The 13,241-nt window shown below is 46.0% G+C and overlaps 1 protein-coding gene across 16 annotated transcripts in view; it reads left to right on the top strand.

Annotated features, from left to right (window-relative positions):
- DNM1 (dynamin 1) overlaps positions 1 to 13,241 on the top strand; it is a 65,144-nt gene that overhangs the window by 28,002 nt on the left and 23,901 nt on the right. For 9 of the 16 annotated variants that reach the window (XR_013184919.1, XR_013184918.1, XR_013184917.1 and 6 more), the window contains exons 9-14: positions 732 to 799; positions 5,161 to 5,299; positions 9,921 to 10,007; positions 10,192 to 10,262; positions 10,707 to 10,758; positions 11,970 to 11,981. Coding sequence is in view for 13 of the 16 variants with exons in the window: in XM_054646343.2 (XP_054502318.1) it covers positions 732 to 799; positions 5,161 to 5,299; positions 9,921 to 10,007; positions 10,192 to 10,262; positions 10,707 to 10,758; positions 11,970 to 11,981 (429 nt within the window). In the remaining 3 variants the exon portion in view is untranslated. Of the gene's footprint in view, positions 1 to 731; positions 800 to 1,798; positions 1,938 to 5,160; positions 5,300 to 9,920; positions 10,008 to 10,191; positions 10,263 to 10,706; positions 10,759 to 11,969; positions 11,982 to 13,241 lie in introns of all 16 variants that reach the window. The other 7 variants (XM_054646342.2, XM_054646341.2, XM_054646339.2 and 4 more) reach the window with 3 other exon arrangements.

Genomic DNA, 13,241 nt, shown 5'->3' with positions numbered 1-13,241 from the left:
GACTAGATCTAAAGTTGGACTCATAGATACCTAAGAAGCAGGAAAAAGAATTGTAGGTATACCTGGGATTACTTCTGTCTGACCCCTATCAATGGCCTAGAGGTGGGAATGGTATAGAAACTGTACTCACCTCTTAACAGTGGAAGAGGATTTTTATTGAAATACAGTTTCCTTGGATGGTGAATTACACTAACCTGATCAGGATGGGTTCTGAAAATCTTTTTATAATGTCAGTTGGAACAAACTTAAGAGCAGATCTTTCTGCTTCAATATTTTTTACATTGGCTTTCTTTTTTCACATTTGAATAAGATGAGGCCTTTCTAGTGAAATAAATAGCCTTCCTTGTGTTAGATTTACAATTCACACAAAATGTTTTATCCATTTGTGGTGTTCACTGAAAAAGCAGCTGCCAAGATCTCATGCTAAATGTTGTGAGGCAAACTAGTTTTCTTTAGAAAGCCATCTAACACTTCAGTCCTAGTGCTTTACCTCAAAGAACCTCCTTAAGAGCAGCCCGGGCATCTGTAAAGGGAGGCCCTTATCTGTTTGTGTGTGTCCAGGGTGTCCTGCTTTGGCCACAGCAGTTTTGTGGCCGGACTCTGTATCCAACACTTGGGCAAATATCTCATGTGTCACATGGTAGTGCTGGCATGGGACCTCTTCTCTTCAAAGTCTGCTGCTGTGCAAATCAGTTTCAGAAAGTTTCTGATGGAATTGTCTCCTGGTGCAGATGGAGTTTGATGAGAAGGAGCTGCGGCGGGAGATCAGCTACGCCATCAAGAACATCCACGGTATCAGGCACGTATCACACACAGGCAGAGCTCTGGCTGAAAAGCCTTGTAAATACTTCTAGACCTTCCAAATGGAGTTGAAGACTTCAGAGGTACGGTAGGTCAGCCAAAGGGAGGGATAAGCTCTGGCTGGAATCTGGGAATAGGGACAATCATTCAAGAGTTTGCTTTCTTTTCCCGTGTGGGAGTCACAGAAGCCTACAAGGTAAAAGCCTGGGTGTCTTGACATCTTCTCCATCCTTTTTGGGCCTTTACATAGGAAAGGATAGGAAGAGGGATGCAGCCCCATACTAGTCCTTTGTTTAGTTAAAACTAAAACATTGATTTTCACACTACCCAGCAGTTAGTTGTTCAAAACAAGTGTTGGTACAGAGCCCCTCCTCCCCTAGAGATTTGAGGGAACACTGGTGTGCCCGTCACCAGGGTCCCACTGGCCCCACACAGTTAACAAACAGATCTGTATTCCCTTCAGTGTGAAGGTGAGTTGTCACTGAGACCCTGAGTTGTGCTGCTCTTGGGAACATGCCCGTTGGAGCCCTTCTGCACACAGGGATGTGAACAAACGCTGACCTAGATTTATTTTCATTCCTTTCTCTTGGTCAGCTACCAGCTGAACTTGATAAAGGGTATCAGCTGTCAGTGTCCTAGCCTTTAAGAAAATCTTCCAGAGAAGGTCTCATCTCCTCCACAGCTCTGAGATTAAGTACACTGTGAAGGGGTCAGCCCCTGCCACCCTTAGGCTGAGGTGAAATGGTGACCTGGCTATGGCTGTCCAGCTAAGATTGATTTTTGCCCTCTGCACCTCCTTCCTTGCAAGTGCCAAGCATCCCTCATTTTTAATGAACTTCAGTCAGGGCTCTTCCAGGGGATGTGACACTTCCCAGCCCAAATGTCCCGGGTTTTGGTGATGGTGGTGCCTGCTCCAAGATGTGTGTGTAACTCTGTGACATTCTCCTTGCCCCTTCTCCCCTTCCTGCCTTGTCTTGTCCCCACCCTGGGTGTTTAGAACCGGTCTCTTCACACCTGACATGGCCTTTGAGACCATTGTGAAAAAGCAGGTGAAGAAGATTAAAGAACCTTGCCTGAAATGCGTGGACATGGTCATTTCGGAGTTAATCAATACTGTTAGACAGTGCACCAAGAAGGTAACCAGAGGCAGCATGGAGTTGGCACCTTCACCTGCTCGCTGGCTGCGGCGCAGCATCGTGACCTGGGCAGGGACTTGCCTGCAGCCACACTTGGTGTTTTCACCACCTCCTCAGCATGACTAGACCTGAGCAGAGCCAGCCTGGAGCGATCCAGCCAACAAGCCAAACAGAAAGGAAGCCCTGTGGAATGTGTGCTATGGCCCTGCTGCCTGAATCTTTTAGAGCTGAGGCATTCTAGAGATGTTCTGGCCACCCCTTTGTCTGTAGCATGACTCCTGGTTCCTTTGAAAACCAAGGGTATTTCTCTATGGCTACATTTTTCTTGAAATTTATTATGTGGGTTTATTTTCCAAGCCAGAGACTGGGATTTAAATTTTGTGCCCTCTGTTGTAGAAGTGAGAGGATTAATCCCAGAATTGCCCTTGGGGGATGTATGGGGCTGAAATTTAGAGCTAGAGCACTTAGAGTTGTGGGTTGTATCTCAAGGAAACGTTCCTGTGGTGTTTGGCTTGGTTTCTGGCTGGTTTGGTCCATATCCTGATCTGGAATAGCAGCACATGGCTGAGAAGAAGCAAGTTAGAAATGTTCATCAGCCTCTGGGCTCCATCTGTGCTCTCTCTCAAGAGAGAGGACATCAGGCTTTGCCCTTTGGGATCCATACTGGTATTTTTTGGGGTCGAGGGTGGGAGCCTTGATTCTGCCTTTTGGATGTGGCAGCTTTTGTTTTTAAGGTTGGGGTTGAAAGGGAGCAAGATAAGGTGACTTGTGCCATTCTTCTCAGCCATGACTTGCTGCTTCAGGCAGGGCTGGGTGCTGGTGGAAAGGCACCTCAGTTAGGACTAGGTGGGCACTGGAGACTGGAATCGCCACTGGCTTTTCAGGTGCAGGTAAATGGGCACTGCAGGAGGTTTCCATAGAGTGTGACCCCTCTCTCAGCAAGGGTGGGGACAGGTGCCCAAGTGGTGACACTTGCCATCCTTTGCACAAGTGCCTGGTCCTTAGGGCCAAGAGCCTCTGCAGAAGGACTCAGGTGTGCAGACATTTGCTTTGCCCCCCAGGACAGACTGGGAGAGCAAAGTGGATGCAGTGAGAGGTTGCTCAGGTTTCTAGAGTGCTGGAGGAGCTTCCTTTTTCTGTCCTGCTGTCCTCTCTTGGGGTGTGTGACTGTGGGAAGCACCCAGAAAATTGCCATTAGAGCCTGTTGACAGGTAAGCACAGGCCCTCGGGCTGCCAAGTATCCAGAGTCACCTGCTAACTGGATCAGAAGGGCCCTCCTTTTTCATGCCCTCTGAAGCTTCTTTTGATTTGTTCTCCATCCATCAATTGCTATTCAAAACTGCCCATTGATTCTTTCTCATTGCATCCTTTTTTCTTCAGTTCCAATTTCTTACTTCATTGTTTCTTTTTCATTCCTCTTTTTACTGATAATTTTAGAATAAACCCTCTGTTTTGAAGGCAGCAGTTCCTCAAGTGATCAGGTGGTGGGTACAACAGGGTGGGAAATACGGGAGGAGAAGAGACCAGATGGATGGAGGGGAAATATCACAGATTCAGGAATAAAGGATTCATTTCAGCTTGGATCCTACTGCTAAGGTGTTCATGGTTGACTTCAGTTCTGGTTGCTCTGTGTGTGCTCTAGTAGCCATGGTTACAGTTTTGTTTATGAAGAAACAAAATACTGTCATTCAGGTGATACTCAGGTATTGTAAGGGACTAATTTTTTTTTAAAAAAATCAGACTTCCCCTGAAGTCTGGTGGGGGAGACAGCATAACTTGAGCTTAGCTGGGCAACTGGATTAGTAGGAAACCACTGCTGGGTCAGAGGATGTGAACTGAACTCTGGAAATGCTTTGCTCAAAAGAGGCATTGTTGGCACCTGTAGAAAGACCCTTAGGTGAATCCAAATGCTGTAACATATTCCAGCTCTTTGCTGATTAAAAGGCAGAGTGGTTGTACATCCCCTAATACGTGTTGAAGAGTGGTTTAATTCTGGTGTTGCTTGGGGACTTGCAGGTGTTATCCACAGAGATGTGAAAGATGAGGTGAAGGAGTAAATACCTGATTTACATGAAGGGGTGGTTATTTATAGCCATCCCAGGATTTGTTGGTAGCTGCAGGCATCCCAGGTGTGGCTATAAACTGCAGCTTTAGAAAAGCAATATCCCATTCCCATGCCAAGGGGGTGTTATTCCCTGAAAGCACTGGCAAAGTAGTAATGGCCCATGGTAAGACAAGTAACTCAGGTTATGTAACAAAGAGAATCCAGCAGAAGCTCTAAAGTGTTAAAAGAAGTGCTGAAAAACTTTTTTTGGTGCAGTAGTCTTGAATTGGATTGATCTTGGTTATATTTTAGTAACTTTAGTTTCTGTGAACTTTCTGTTCTTTTTGAGCGGAGCCATTGAGAACACAGACCACAAAATATCAGTGGAAATTAATAGCTCCTTATAAATCACAGCAGGCCTATGTTGGGTCTGGTGCTGCAGGTATAATGGATGCTTTGTATAGCTGTGGATGTCCTGTAGCACTTCTGCATTTTCCTAAATACTGGGTGCATCTGTTCTTACTGAGGAAGCTGATGTTGCAGGGAAGGTGGGTGAGATGAAATGATGTTCTGTAAGTGGAGTGGTTTGCTCAAATCCCTGAAACTGAGAGACATCAGTTGAGTTCTGCCAAAACAAGGTGCAAGTGACAGACCTCTGAGGTCTTAGCCTGGCTCCTGTTCAGGCTTCCTGCAGCTGGAATTAGGGAAACTTGGAAGGGAAGATAACTATGGTGGGAAGGAAAGGGAAATGAGATAAAGAGAAATGATAAATGGTGAACCTCTAGGAAAAGGGACAGTGGCTCACTGACAAGAAGTTGTGTCTTGAAATCCAAAGAAGCTTTCCTTCAGGAAGTGATCACTTGATCCCTGGGGGCTCCATTCATTCATCTAGCTCTTGACAGCTCACCATTTCACTGGCCCAGCTGCTCCTACCTCATTCCCCCTTTGACACTTCCATTTGCCTGTAGACTCTCCTGATACTTGGCAGTGCACAGGCCCCATAGCAATGCTCACCTGGTTCAGTAAACTAATGGAATGAACCAAAATCTCACTTCTCATTTTGCCTTGTGTTTTCTCTCTTCTCCCTCTTCCTTCCTTCTTTCTTTCTCCTTCCTGCTCTTTCTCTGCTTTGCTTTCTTCTTCCTCGTTGCTTCCTCCCACCCTTCCCCTGCCATGCAGAACGGGTCTCTTCACGCCTGACCTCGCTTTTGAAGCCATAGTGAAAAAGCAGGTGCAGAAGTTGAAGGAGCCAAGTCTGAAGTGTGTGGATATGGTAGTGAGTGAGCTCACATCCACCATCAGAAAGTGTAGCGAAAAGGTAAAGAAACAAAAAATCAAAGAAAGGTCAATGCCCATTCCCTTCCCACACACTTCCATGCTGTTTCTCCACACACCCACACACACACACCAGGAACTCCAGCAAATCTAGAGAGAGAAAATTGATATAACAATGCATCTAGAGGAGAGCAGCAACCTGCAGGTACAGGAGCAGTTTAAAGGCAGGCCAAGGGGAGTGGGTGACACCTCTTCAGCTGAGCAGTGAGCTGCGACCCAGTGAGTTACTCTGGCATAACCTTTTCCTCTGTTTGGCTCAGTGTGGATCAAACCCTTTGTAAGACCAGTTTGCTGTGCCATTGCCTGCACATTTGGAACTTCTTAGTTGTTATTTTTAGGACCCCCTTAAATCCAGGAACTCTAGAAAAAGATAAAAAGGCAGAAAAAGACCTCCCACCCCCACAGCATGAGTGGTCTGCAATGCATACTGAACCATGGCATCTACAGAACAGCAGCTGATTAGAAGTTTGAGGTGCAAGATGTTCTGCAAGAGACATTCAGACCTTTGAGAAGAGCTTTTCCAGGCATTACACCCTATGCATCATTCTCCTGCTGATTTCTCACTCCATGGACTATGCTCAGGGGGAAGTAGTGTGATGCTTTTCCTCGCTTGCTGTGAACCGCAGGAGGTGGAACCTGAGGGCAGCAGCAGGTGGACAGTGACAGGAAAGGTGTCAAATACTTCTTGGAGGCTGGGGCAGGAGTGGCTTTGATTCCCGGGCTGGTTCCTTCCAGGAGAGGGCACCACATGCCTCCTTAAAAAAAAAGGCAGATGTGGCAATTGGTGTTAAACTTACCAGCGAGGGGCCAGAAACATCTGGCACAACGGAAGTGTGTTCTGGAAACTGAGTTGGAAAGGAATGTTCCATGGGCTATTTTAGAACTTGGAAATTACGGTTTCCTTCTTCCAGGGTTACAGCCAGGCTCACCAGCATTTTGGTGAGCCCTAAATTGGGAAGAAGGGGAAGATAAGAATTGATGTGAGTTCAGAGTGAGAGCAAAAGATGAGTTAATAAGGTCTGGCCCACTTAGAAATGCAGAGCTCATTTCCACCTCTGTAAGAACTCATCTTTGACATGGCCCAAGCTCTGCCCAGTGTATTTCTTGAAGAGTCCTGCGGTTGCCATATTGTGAGGTCTGATGTGAGGCAGAGCAACTCCTTCTCAGCCTGTTTCTAATGTGGATTTTTATTTTGATGGGTGTGATTGCTTACACTGTGTTCTGTATGCAGCTGATGATGTCTGCTCTGGGTGGGGAGAGAGAAGGATGATGAGAAAAAACCCCAGGGGTGTTGATTCTAGTTTCTCTGTTAGACCATGTCATTAGAGTGGCTGGATACCCACTTGCTCTGTGGATTTTGAATCCATGATGTGATGGATGACCCTGTGAGGATATTCCAAGGTGATGCAACCTGGGTAATCCTGTAAGGAAGGTGACAGTGATACTGTAGGAGACTAATGGTGTGGTTAAAGCCAGAGAGGCCAGGGAGGCAATGTTAGATGTAAATAACTGCCTCAATGAAAACACATGGAATAGTACTGGAAGAAAAAAAAGGAGACTTTAGTAATGTTTTAAGTCAAATGTCTGCATGAAGTGAGAAGGGTTATCTTGCCTGTACCTCCCTCTGAAAGAGTAGAAAGAAAGAAAAGGCCACTTAAGGATTACAGCTGGACTGAGATGGGTTCTGATGCCATAAGGTAGTAACAGCACAGGGACATTAGTTAATTTGCAATATTTATTTTGCATGTTATAGCTCTAACTGCTTGACATGGACAAGAGCATGTGCTATTAGGGGAAGCATCTGGAAAAGGCTACTTTAGGACTGATGCTAATTGTAAGGTAATACCCAGCCTGCCATGTTGTGGACTGATGCTGCATCTAAAAAGATGACAAAAACTTTAAATTCACCAGAAGTCCTGCAAGGCTTCTAGAAAGAAAGGCTGCTTGGGCTAACACCTCTTGAATTAGCTTAACAGTCCTGTAGCCTTGGTTTGTTGCTGTCCTGAACTGTTGTGTGTTATTGTTTATGTTCTCTCACAATTATTTCATTTCACCTCAGATGGTGAAGAAATCATTGTATGTACAGTTGATAAAGCTGTATAGATTGAATATTATGAGACTGTCAAAGAACACAGAAGGTGACAAACCCATCTGTGTTACAGTACAGTTTTCCTGTATGAAAAGTTGACCATTTCTTGACTATTAGAAAAAGCTGAGGGCTGAAGAAGACAGCTATTAGCAGCTGTCCTGTGACTGGCTTGATTCTGAGCTTCTTCCTATTGGAGGGTAGCTCCAAAAGCAGCAGAAAGCTGGTATAAGCATGCTCCCTTACATTTAGGAAGATAATGTTCTAGCTAGTGTTTTTCCAAAAGCAGGAACCTTCTGTGCCAGACTGCACTGCAGTGTCTCACAAGTGCAGGAAAGTCTTGCAAGTCAGCAGCCCTTCAGCTGAAGGTTGATCTCTGGTGTGCTGGCAAGGACTCGTAGAATCTGCAAAGAGGGGAACTAAGGAGCATTGGGACAAATTGGTTTTCAAAGAGGGCTGTAAGCTTGTATTTTGATTAAACAGGAAAATGATGCTAAAGCAGGATGGAAACCCCACAGAGCTGGGACATGATCCCAGGCTGACAGACTTTACCCCTCGAAGGGTCGCCTGCTCTCCTGTCTTTCAGAGTCATGGCATTTCTGGGTGCTGTTTGTCCTGCTGGTGATAACTCCTTGCCCCTCTACACCCTGTTGCATGTTCCTTGGTGGTGTGACATCCTGTGGCTTGTTTATCCTTTTTCCTTGCCCACCCTTGCTGCTCCTGTGCATGCTTGGGGTCAGAAGCTCCTGCATGGGGACCAATGCTGCCAATTTATTTTTGCACATGGATGTTGCTGGACGAGCTGGGTTCTGAATAAACCACTACTTGTTTTGCACTTTGTGTGCATTTGAACTGGTTGGGACTGGGATGGTAGGGGGAGGTTTCGTGTGGTTTTTGTTTGACTGTGTTTGTTTGTTGATTTTATTTTTTTAAAATTTGAAGCAAAGAAGCTGAGACTTGCTTGAAGGTTTTCCAACTTCCTGTTTTTTCTGTTCGACATAACTTGCCCATCTATCCTTTGCCAACCCCCCAAAGGAAACAGGAAGCTTTCCCTGTCTGTCTCTGAAGCAACCAGCTGCCTGAACCAAAAGATCATGGAGAACACCCAGTTTTTGCTTTTAAGACAAGGTGGTACTGGGGAACACAAATTCCACTTTTTTTCCTGCCTCTGTGGCCTTCAAAAACAAACTACACATTTAAAAATAGTGTCAGATCTAGTCCAAATTCCAGTTCTAGGCTATTGCAAATTATTTGACTGCAAGGGAGCTCAAAGGGTTTGAAACTATTTGTTGGCAGATGTTAGGAATATTGGTGGTGGTTAGTGTGGGACCTGGCTTCCAGAAGTGATGCTGCACATTTTGAGACTGTTCTTTGTAGCATGTTATAATTATGTATACAAAAAAAAAGGACAAACCAGTTTAAGCTGGTTAAGAAGCTTTCATAAATGGGAGGAACAAAACAAATGCAGTACATGTCTAGGGCAAATGAAATACTGTTTGACATCTTAGTCAAATTAGAGATAATATTTAAAAAAAAAAAAACAACAGGGAAAATAGTTTCACAGGGGATATGTGAAGTAGGGAAGAAAGGGATGGATTCTGGATCTGGAGGTTTAATTTCATTTGACTGTGCTGGGCTTGACCTGAGATGCAACAGTTGTTGCTGTAGGAATCACTAGAGGTTTATGACTGTAGGCAAGAAGGCAGGAGCTGTGGAAACCCAAAGGGCTTTAAAGGTGCTGATTCTAGAAGTGTAACTCAGGTATTATCTCTGTAAATAATCTTCCCTTGAATCACAGCTACCAGAGTCCTCCTGCTTCTCAGTGTGGGCAGGAAAGGATTCACTCCTCAGTAATGTAGCAAAAAAGTGTTGTAGATGCAATGTGAGCACAGATCTCAGTTATGTAATCCTGCCCCAGCACAGGTAGAAGCAGCTGGATGCCCAGAGCTCAGTGTTTCTTGGAGACATGAAGCCTTGAGCTGCTCAGATCCTGTGTCTCTGCTTGCAGATGTTGGAGAGAGACAGATGCTTTTGTTTGGTCCCTCAGCAAACAGGGACTGAAATCCACTTCACTTCCTAGAGGTTTTAACAGGTTGTAAGAACAGGCCATTCACCTGCTTAGCTGTTACAGTGAGATGCTGAACATCTAGAGAAACTACTCATTTAAATGGGAATGGAAAAACCCCACAAGCAAGAAGCAGTGCATTTACATCTGGGGTTTGCCAAAAGCCTCATGACAGGAAGAATGTGGTGAGTTTGGAGCAGGTCTCTGGTGAGACAGAAAGGTTGCTGCAAGACTGAAAAGGGCTTTTCTCTAAAGCCCAGAGCAAGCAGAAATTAACTTTGCCTGCAACAGACTTCCAGGAACTTGGAAAAATCTGTCTGCAAGTCCAGCTTTCTAGAACTTCCCTTGAGAATATCTGGTAGCAAGGTGTATGTGTGCATGTGTACATGTGGGGGGCTGCAGCCCCCTTTTTACCTCCCTTTCCCATGTGCACGTGTTTCCTCTCTCCTGCAGCTCAGCCAGTACCCCCACCTGCGGGAGGAGATGGAGAGGATCGTCACCACCCACATCCGGGAGAGAGAGGGCAGGACCAAGGACCAGGTGGGGATCAGGAGTGTGTGTCAGGGGGAAACTGGCTGGGGGACACCTCTTGAAGATGTCTGAGTTGGGCCTGAGCCAAGGGGTGTCTGGCTGCAGAGGGGATTGGATGAACAATGTGCAGGGCTCTGTGTTCCCTGTCAGCAGGGTCAGTCGCTGACCTCCTGTCTGTGCCTCTCTTTGGCAGGTCATGCTTCTAATAGACATTGAGCTGGCTTACATGAACACAAACCACGAGGATTTCATTGGCTTTGCCAAGTAAGCACCCACCTCCTATTGCCTTCTCTTCTCCATGTGTGTTTCCTGTGGCTCTGTCCTGTAGCTGCTCCAGTAAAGGGGCTGCAGATGCTATTGTCCCAAGAATGGTGCAGCTCTGTTTTTGCTTGTTTTTTCAGTGGCTCTGGATTGCAAGGCTGGGGTGAGAATAGAGATGCCTGGAAGGGGGTGTTACAGGATTAGATTTGTGTCAGAACAAAAAAACCCAGCAGCTATGGAGGGTTAGTGACCCAAATGAGGTTCATGTGGGAGTGAGAAGATGAGTAGTCCAGGCTGAGAGAGCAGATGGCAAAAGATTGGGTTATTAAGGTTTGGAAGCCAGTGCTGGGGGGCCCCAATTGACTGTAGCAGCTATCCAAAGGGAAGGGAATCCAGGTGATCAAGAAGAGCCTTAGAAGTTTTGAATGTCTCTGCTGTTGTTTTCAGTGCTCAGCAGAGGAGCAGCCAGATGAGCAAGAAGAAGGCAGCTGGTAACCAGGTAGGCCAAGTTCCATCTCCTTCACTGCTGCAAGGAGGACATGTTTGCTACCTGGGAGCTACCAGGTGGACAAGTGCTGGGCTGGATGCAGCACTGCTCTAAGTTGTTTTGTTGTGTTGCCTATTTTGTTTGTTTTTAACTCATCAAGCTGTTTATAACTGGAGGATAGTGGTTTAGGCTACCTGCAGTCAGGAAAAACTGAGCATCTGGCAGCAATGGAGGGCAATGGCAGCTTGATAATCAAGATCTGGTCTTGCTTTTCTGGTAGAAATCCCTATTAATTAATGTTCTGTGAATTCCTGTTTGTTCAGTCCCTTCACTAACTTTACCAACTCTCCTGCCAAGGTGAGAGGTACAGAACACCAGGTCTGAACTGTTACAGAATTGTCCTTTCCAGTTGTCTTTCCCATGAGTGGTATCTACTTTCTGAAAAGAGATTTCAAGAGAGTTCATGGGCTGTTTTTCTGAAAAACTTCACTGGAAGTGTATAAATCTGTGTACAGGGAGCTAGAGGGTGATGATAGCCATGGTTGCAGTGGGTATGTATCAGAACACACCCATGGGAGAAGACAGCAGTGGAGGGGAGGACTTCCCTTAATCCTCCAGGAACTGTAAGGAGTGTACACAGAATTAAAAAGAGAATAATGACACTTTGTCCCAAATTTGCTGGGGACATGGCAAGGCTGTCTTGGCTAGAAGATCTTGGAAACAAAGCCTTACAAGCAGCTTCATAGAGAATGGAAGCAAGTGCTTTTGCTTAGTCTTTTAAAAAGACATTCACTCCTGACATCCATCTTCATAACAGAATGTTGGCCACCTCTCCCTGGACATGACATTGCAGAGTGTTTCAGATTGTTGGCAGGCAGGTGTCCTCAGCAGGTTGGGCTGGCCAGCCAGCCATTTTGGAGCAGCTGTAGGGAATCCCATCCTCTGCAGTCCCTTCCAGTAGAGCTGAGGGTAGAAGAGTGCAAAGGGCAGACTCTGGATCTACCTCTAAAGTGCTTTCGCTTTCCTGTTAGCAGATTTATTTTGGGATGGGGGTTGCTTGTGTTAACACCTGGGGTAAAAGATTTGGTACGAGCCTCCAATTTATTTTATTTTATTTTTGAGCCTCTCTTCTCCTGCTCCAGCTTTCCTGGTAATAATCTCTCCTCTCTTTGCTCCTCTCCTGCTCTCTGCTCTGCTGCTGTTGCTATGGTTCCCCTTTGCAGGATGAGATCCTGGTGAGTAGAAGGCCACTCAGCAGGGTGTGCTAATGAACATTAATGTTGCATCTGGGAAAGCAAAACCAGGGCATAAACACATTATTCCCTCTGCTGCCGAATGGGGAGAGGAGGGCAGCTGGGATTAGACACAGATGAAGCAGAAACAAGGTGGAAAGGTAGTATGGTGAGGAAGAATTCAGAGCTGCGGGTACATCTTCGAGTGGGTGGAGATAAAAAGCAGCAATCCAAGGATGTGTAGTTCTGTTCCACTGCCCCCTCCTGTCCACACGGAGAGTAGGACTAGCTCGAGCTTAGAAGGCAGGAGCTGAACATCCGAGGCTCCTGCATTTGCCTTTACAGAGTAAATTGCCAATTAAATGATCTTGTACCTCCAGGGCAGGTATCCAGGTAGGCCACCTGGGTGGGTTGCTCACACAATGCAACCAACTAATACACAGTGCAGTCTCATGGTTTTTCCATGCCAGGAAGTTTTCAGCAAGCATATCCATACAACACAGTACAAATAAAGCATGCAGATGTTTCTGGGTGTGAATAGTGCAGTAATAGTAAAAGCTAATGCCTTTAAGCTGATGCATACCTGCATTTGATTATGGCACGTGTGGGGTTCTGAACTAGCACTTGGTGAATAGGAGTCCCCAGGAGAGTAATAGCCTCGTTTCTTTACAGACTAAACTTTAGGAACTTGTCTTGCCCAAGATTAATATGACTGCCCCAATACCTGGGTATGCTGAAGTCCAGGCTACTAATTCCAGATGCACCATTTTGTTCTGTTATCCTTAGTGATTCTTTCGCTACACTCAGTTCTTTCTGGGGTGCTTGGTTGTGTACTGAACTAGTTCCCCCTACCCTGAGTTGAGTGAAGCACTCCACACCTGCAGAAAGGTGTGCTGGTGTCCTGGTTTTCTCTAGGTGTGGCCTTTTCTGGGTGTTTTGCTGTGATTTGGTGCTTGTAGGTTGTGCCAGTGTCCAAGGCACTCCTGATGTAGTTCTTTCTGTATCTCTTTCTTCTTGGCAGAGGGTATAATGCACAGCACTGCCAGGTTCCTTCCTGCCTCCTTGTTATGCTATTCCTGGCCCTTTTGGGGCAATGACCTCCACTGGCCAGATGAATGGGGGCTCTTCTGGCAGCAGCAGAGAGCACCATGTTCCTTGTCTTTCCATTCTGCTCTGCATGTAGGGATACCCTTGGATCCCTCCTCTGTCACCTAAGGCCGGGAATGATTGTCCTTGTTAATGCTCACTGCTTCCACCCCCCAG

The sequence above is a fragment of the Agelaius phoeniceus genome, chromosome 21 (assembly GCF_051311805.1).
Source record: "Agelaius phoeniceus isolate bAgePho1 chromosome 21, bAgePho1.hap1, whole genome shotgun sequence".
NCBI lineage: Eukaryota > Metazoa > Chordata > Aves > Passeriformes > Icteridae > Agelaius > Agelaius phoeniceus.
This window is presented reverse-complemented; position numbering and strand designations above follow the sequence as displayed.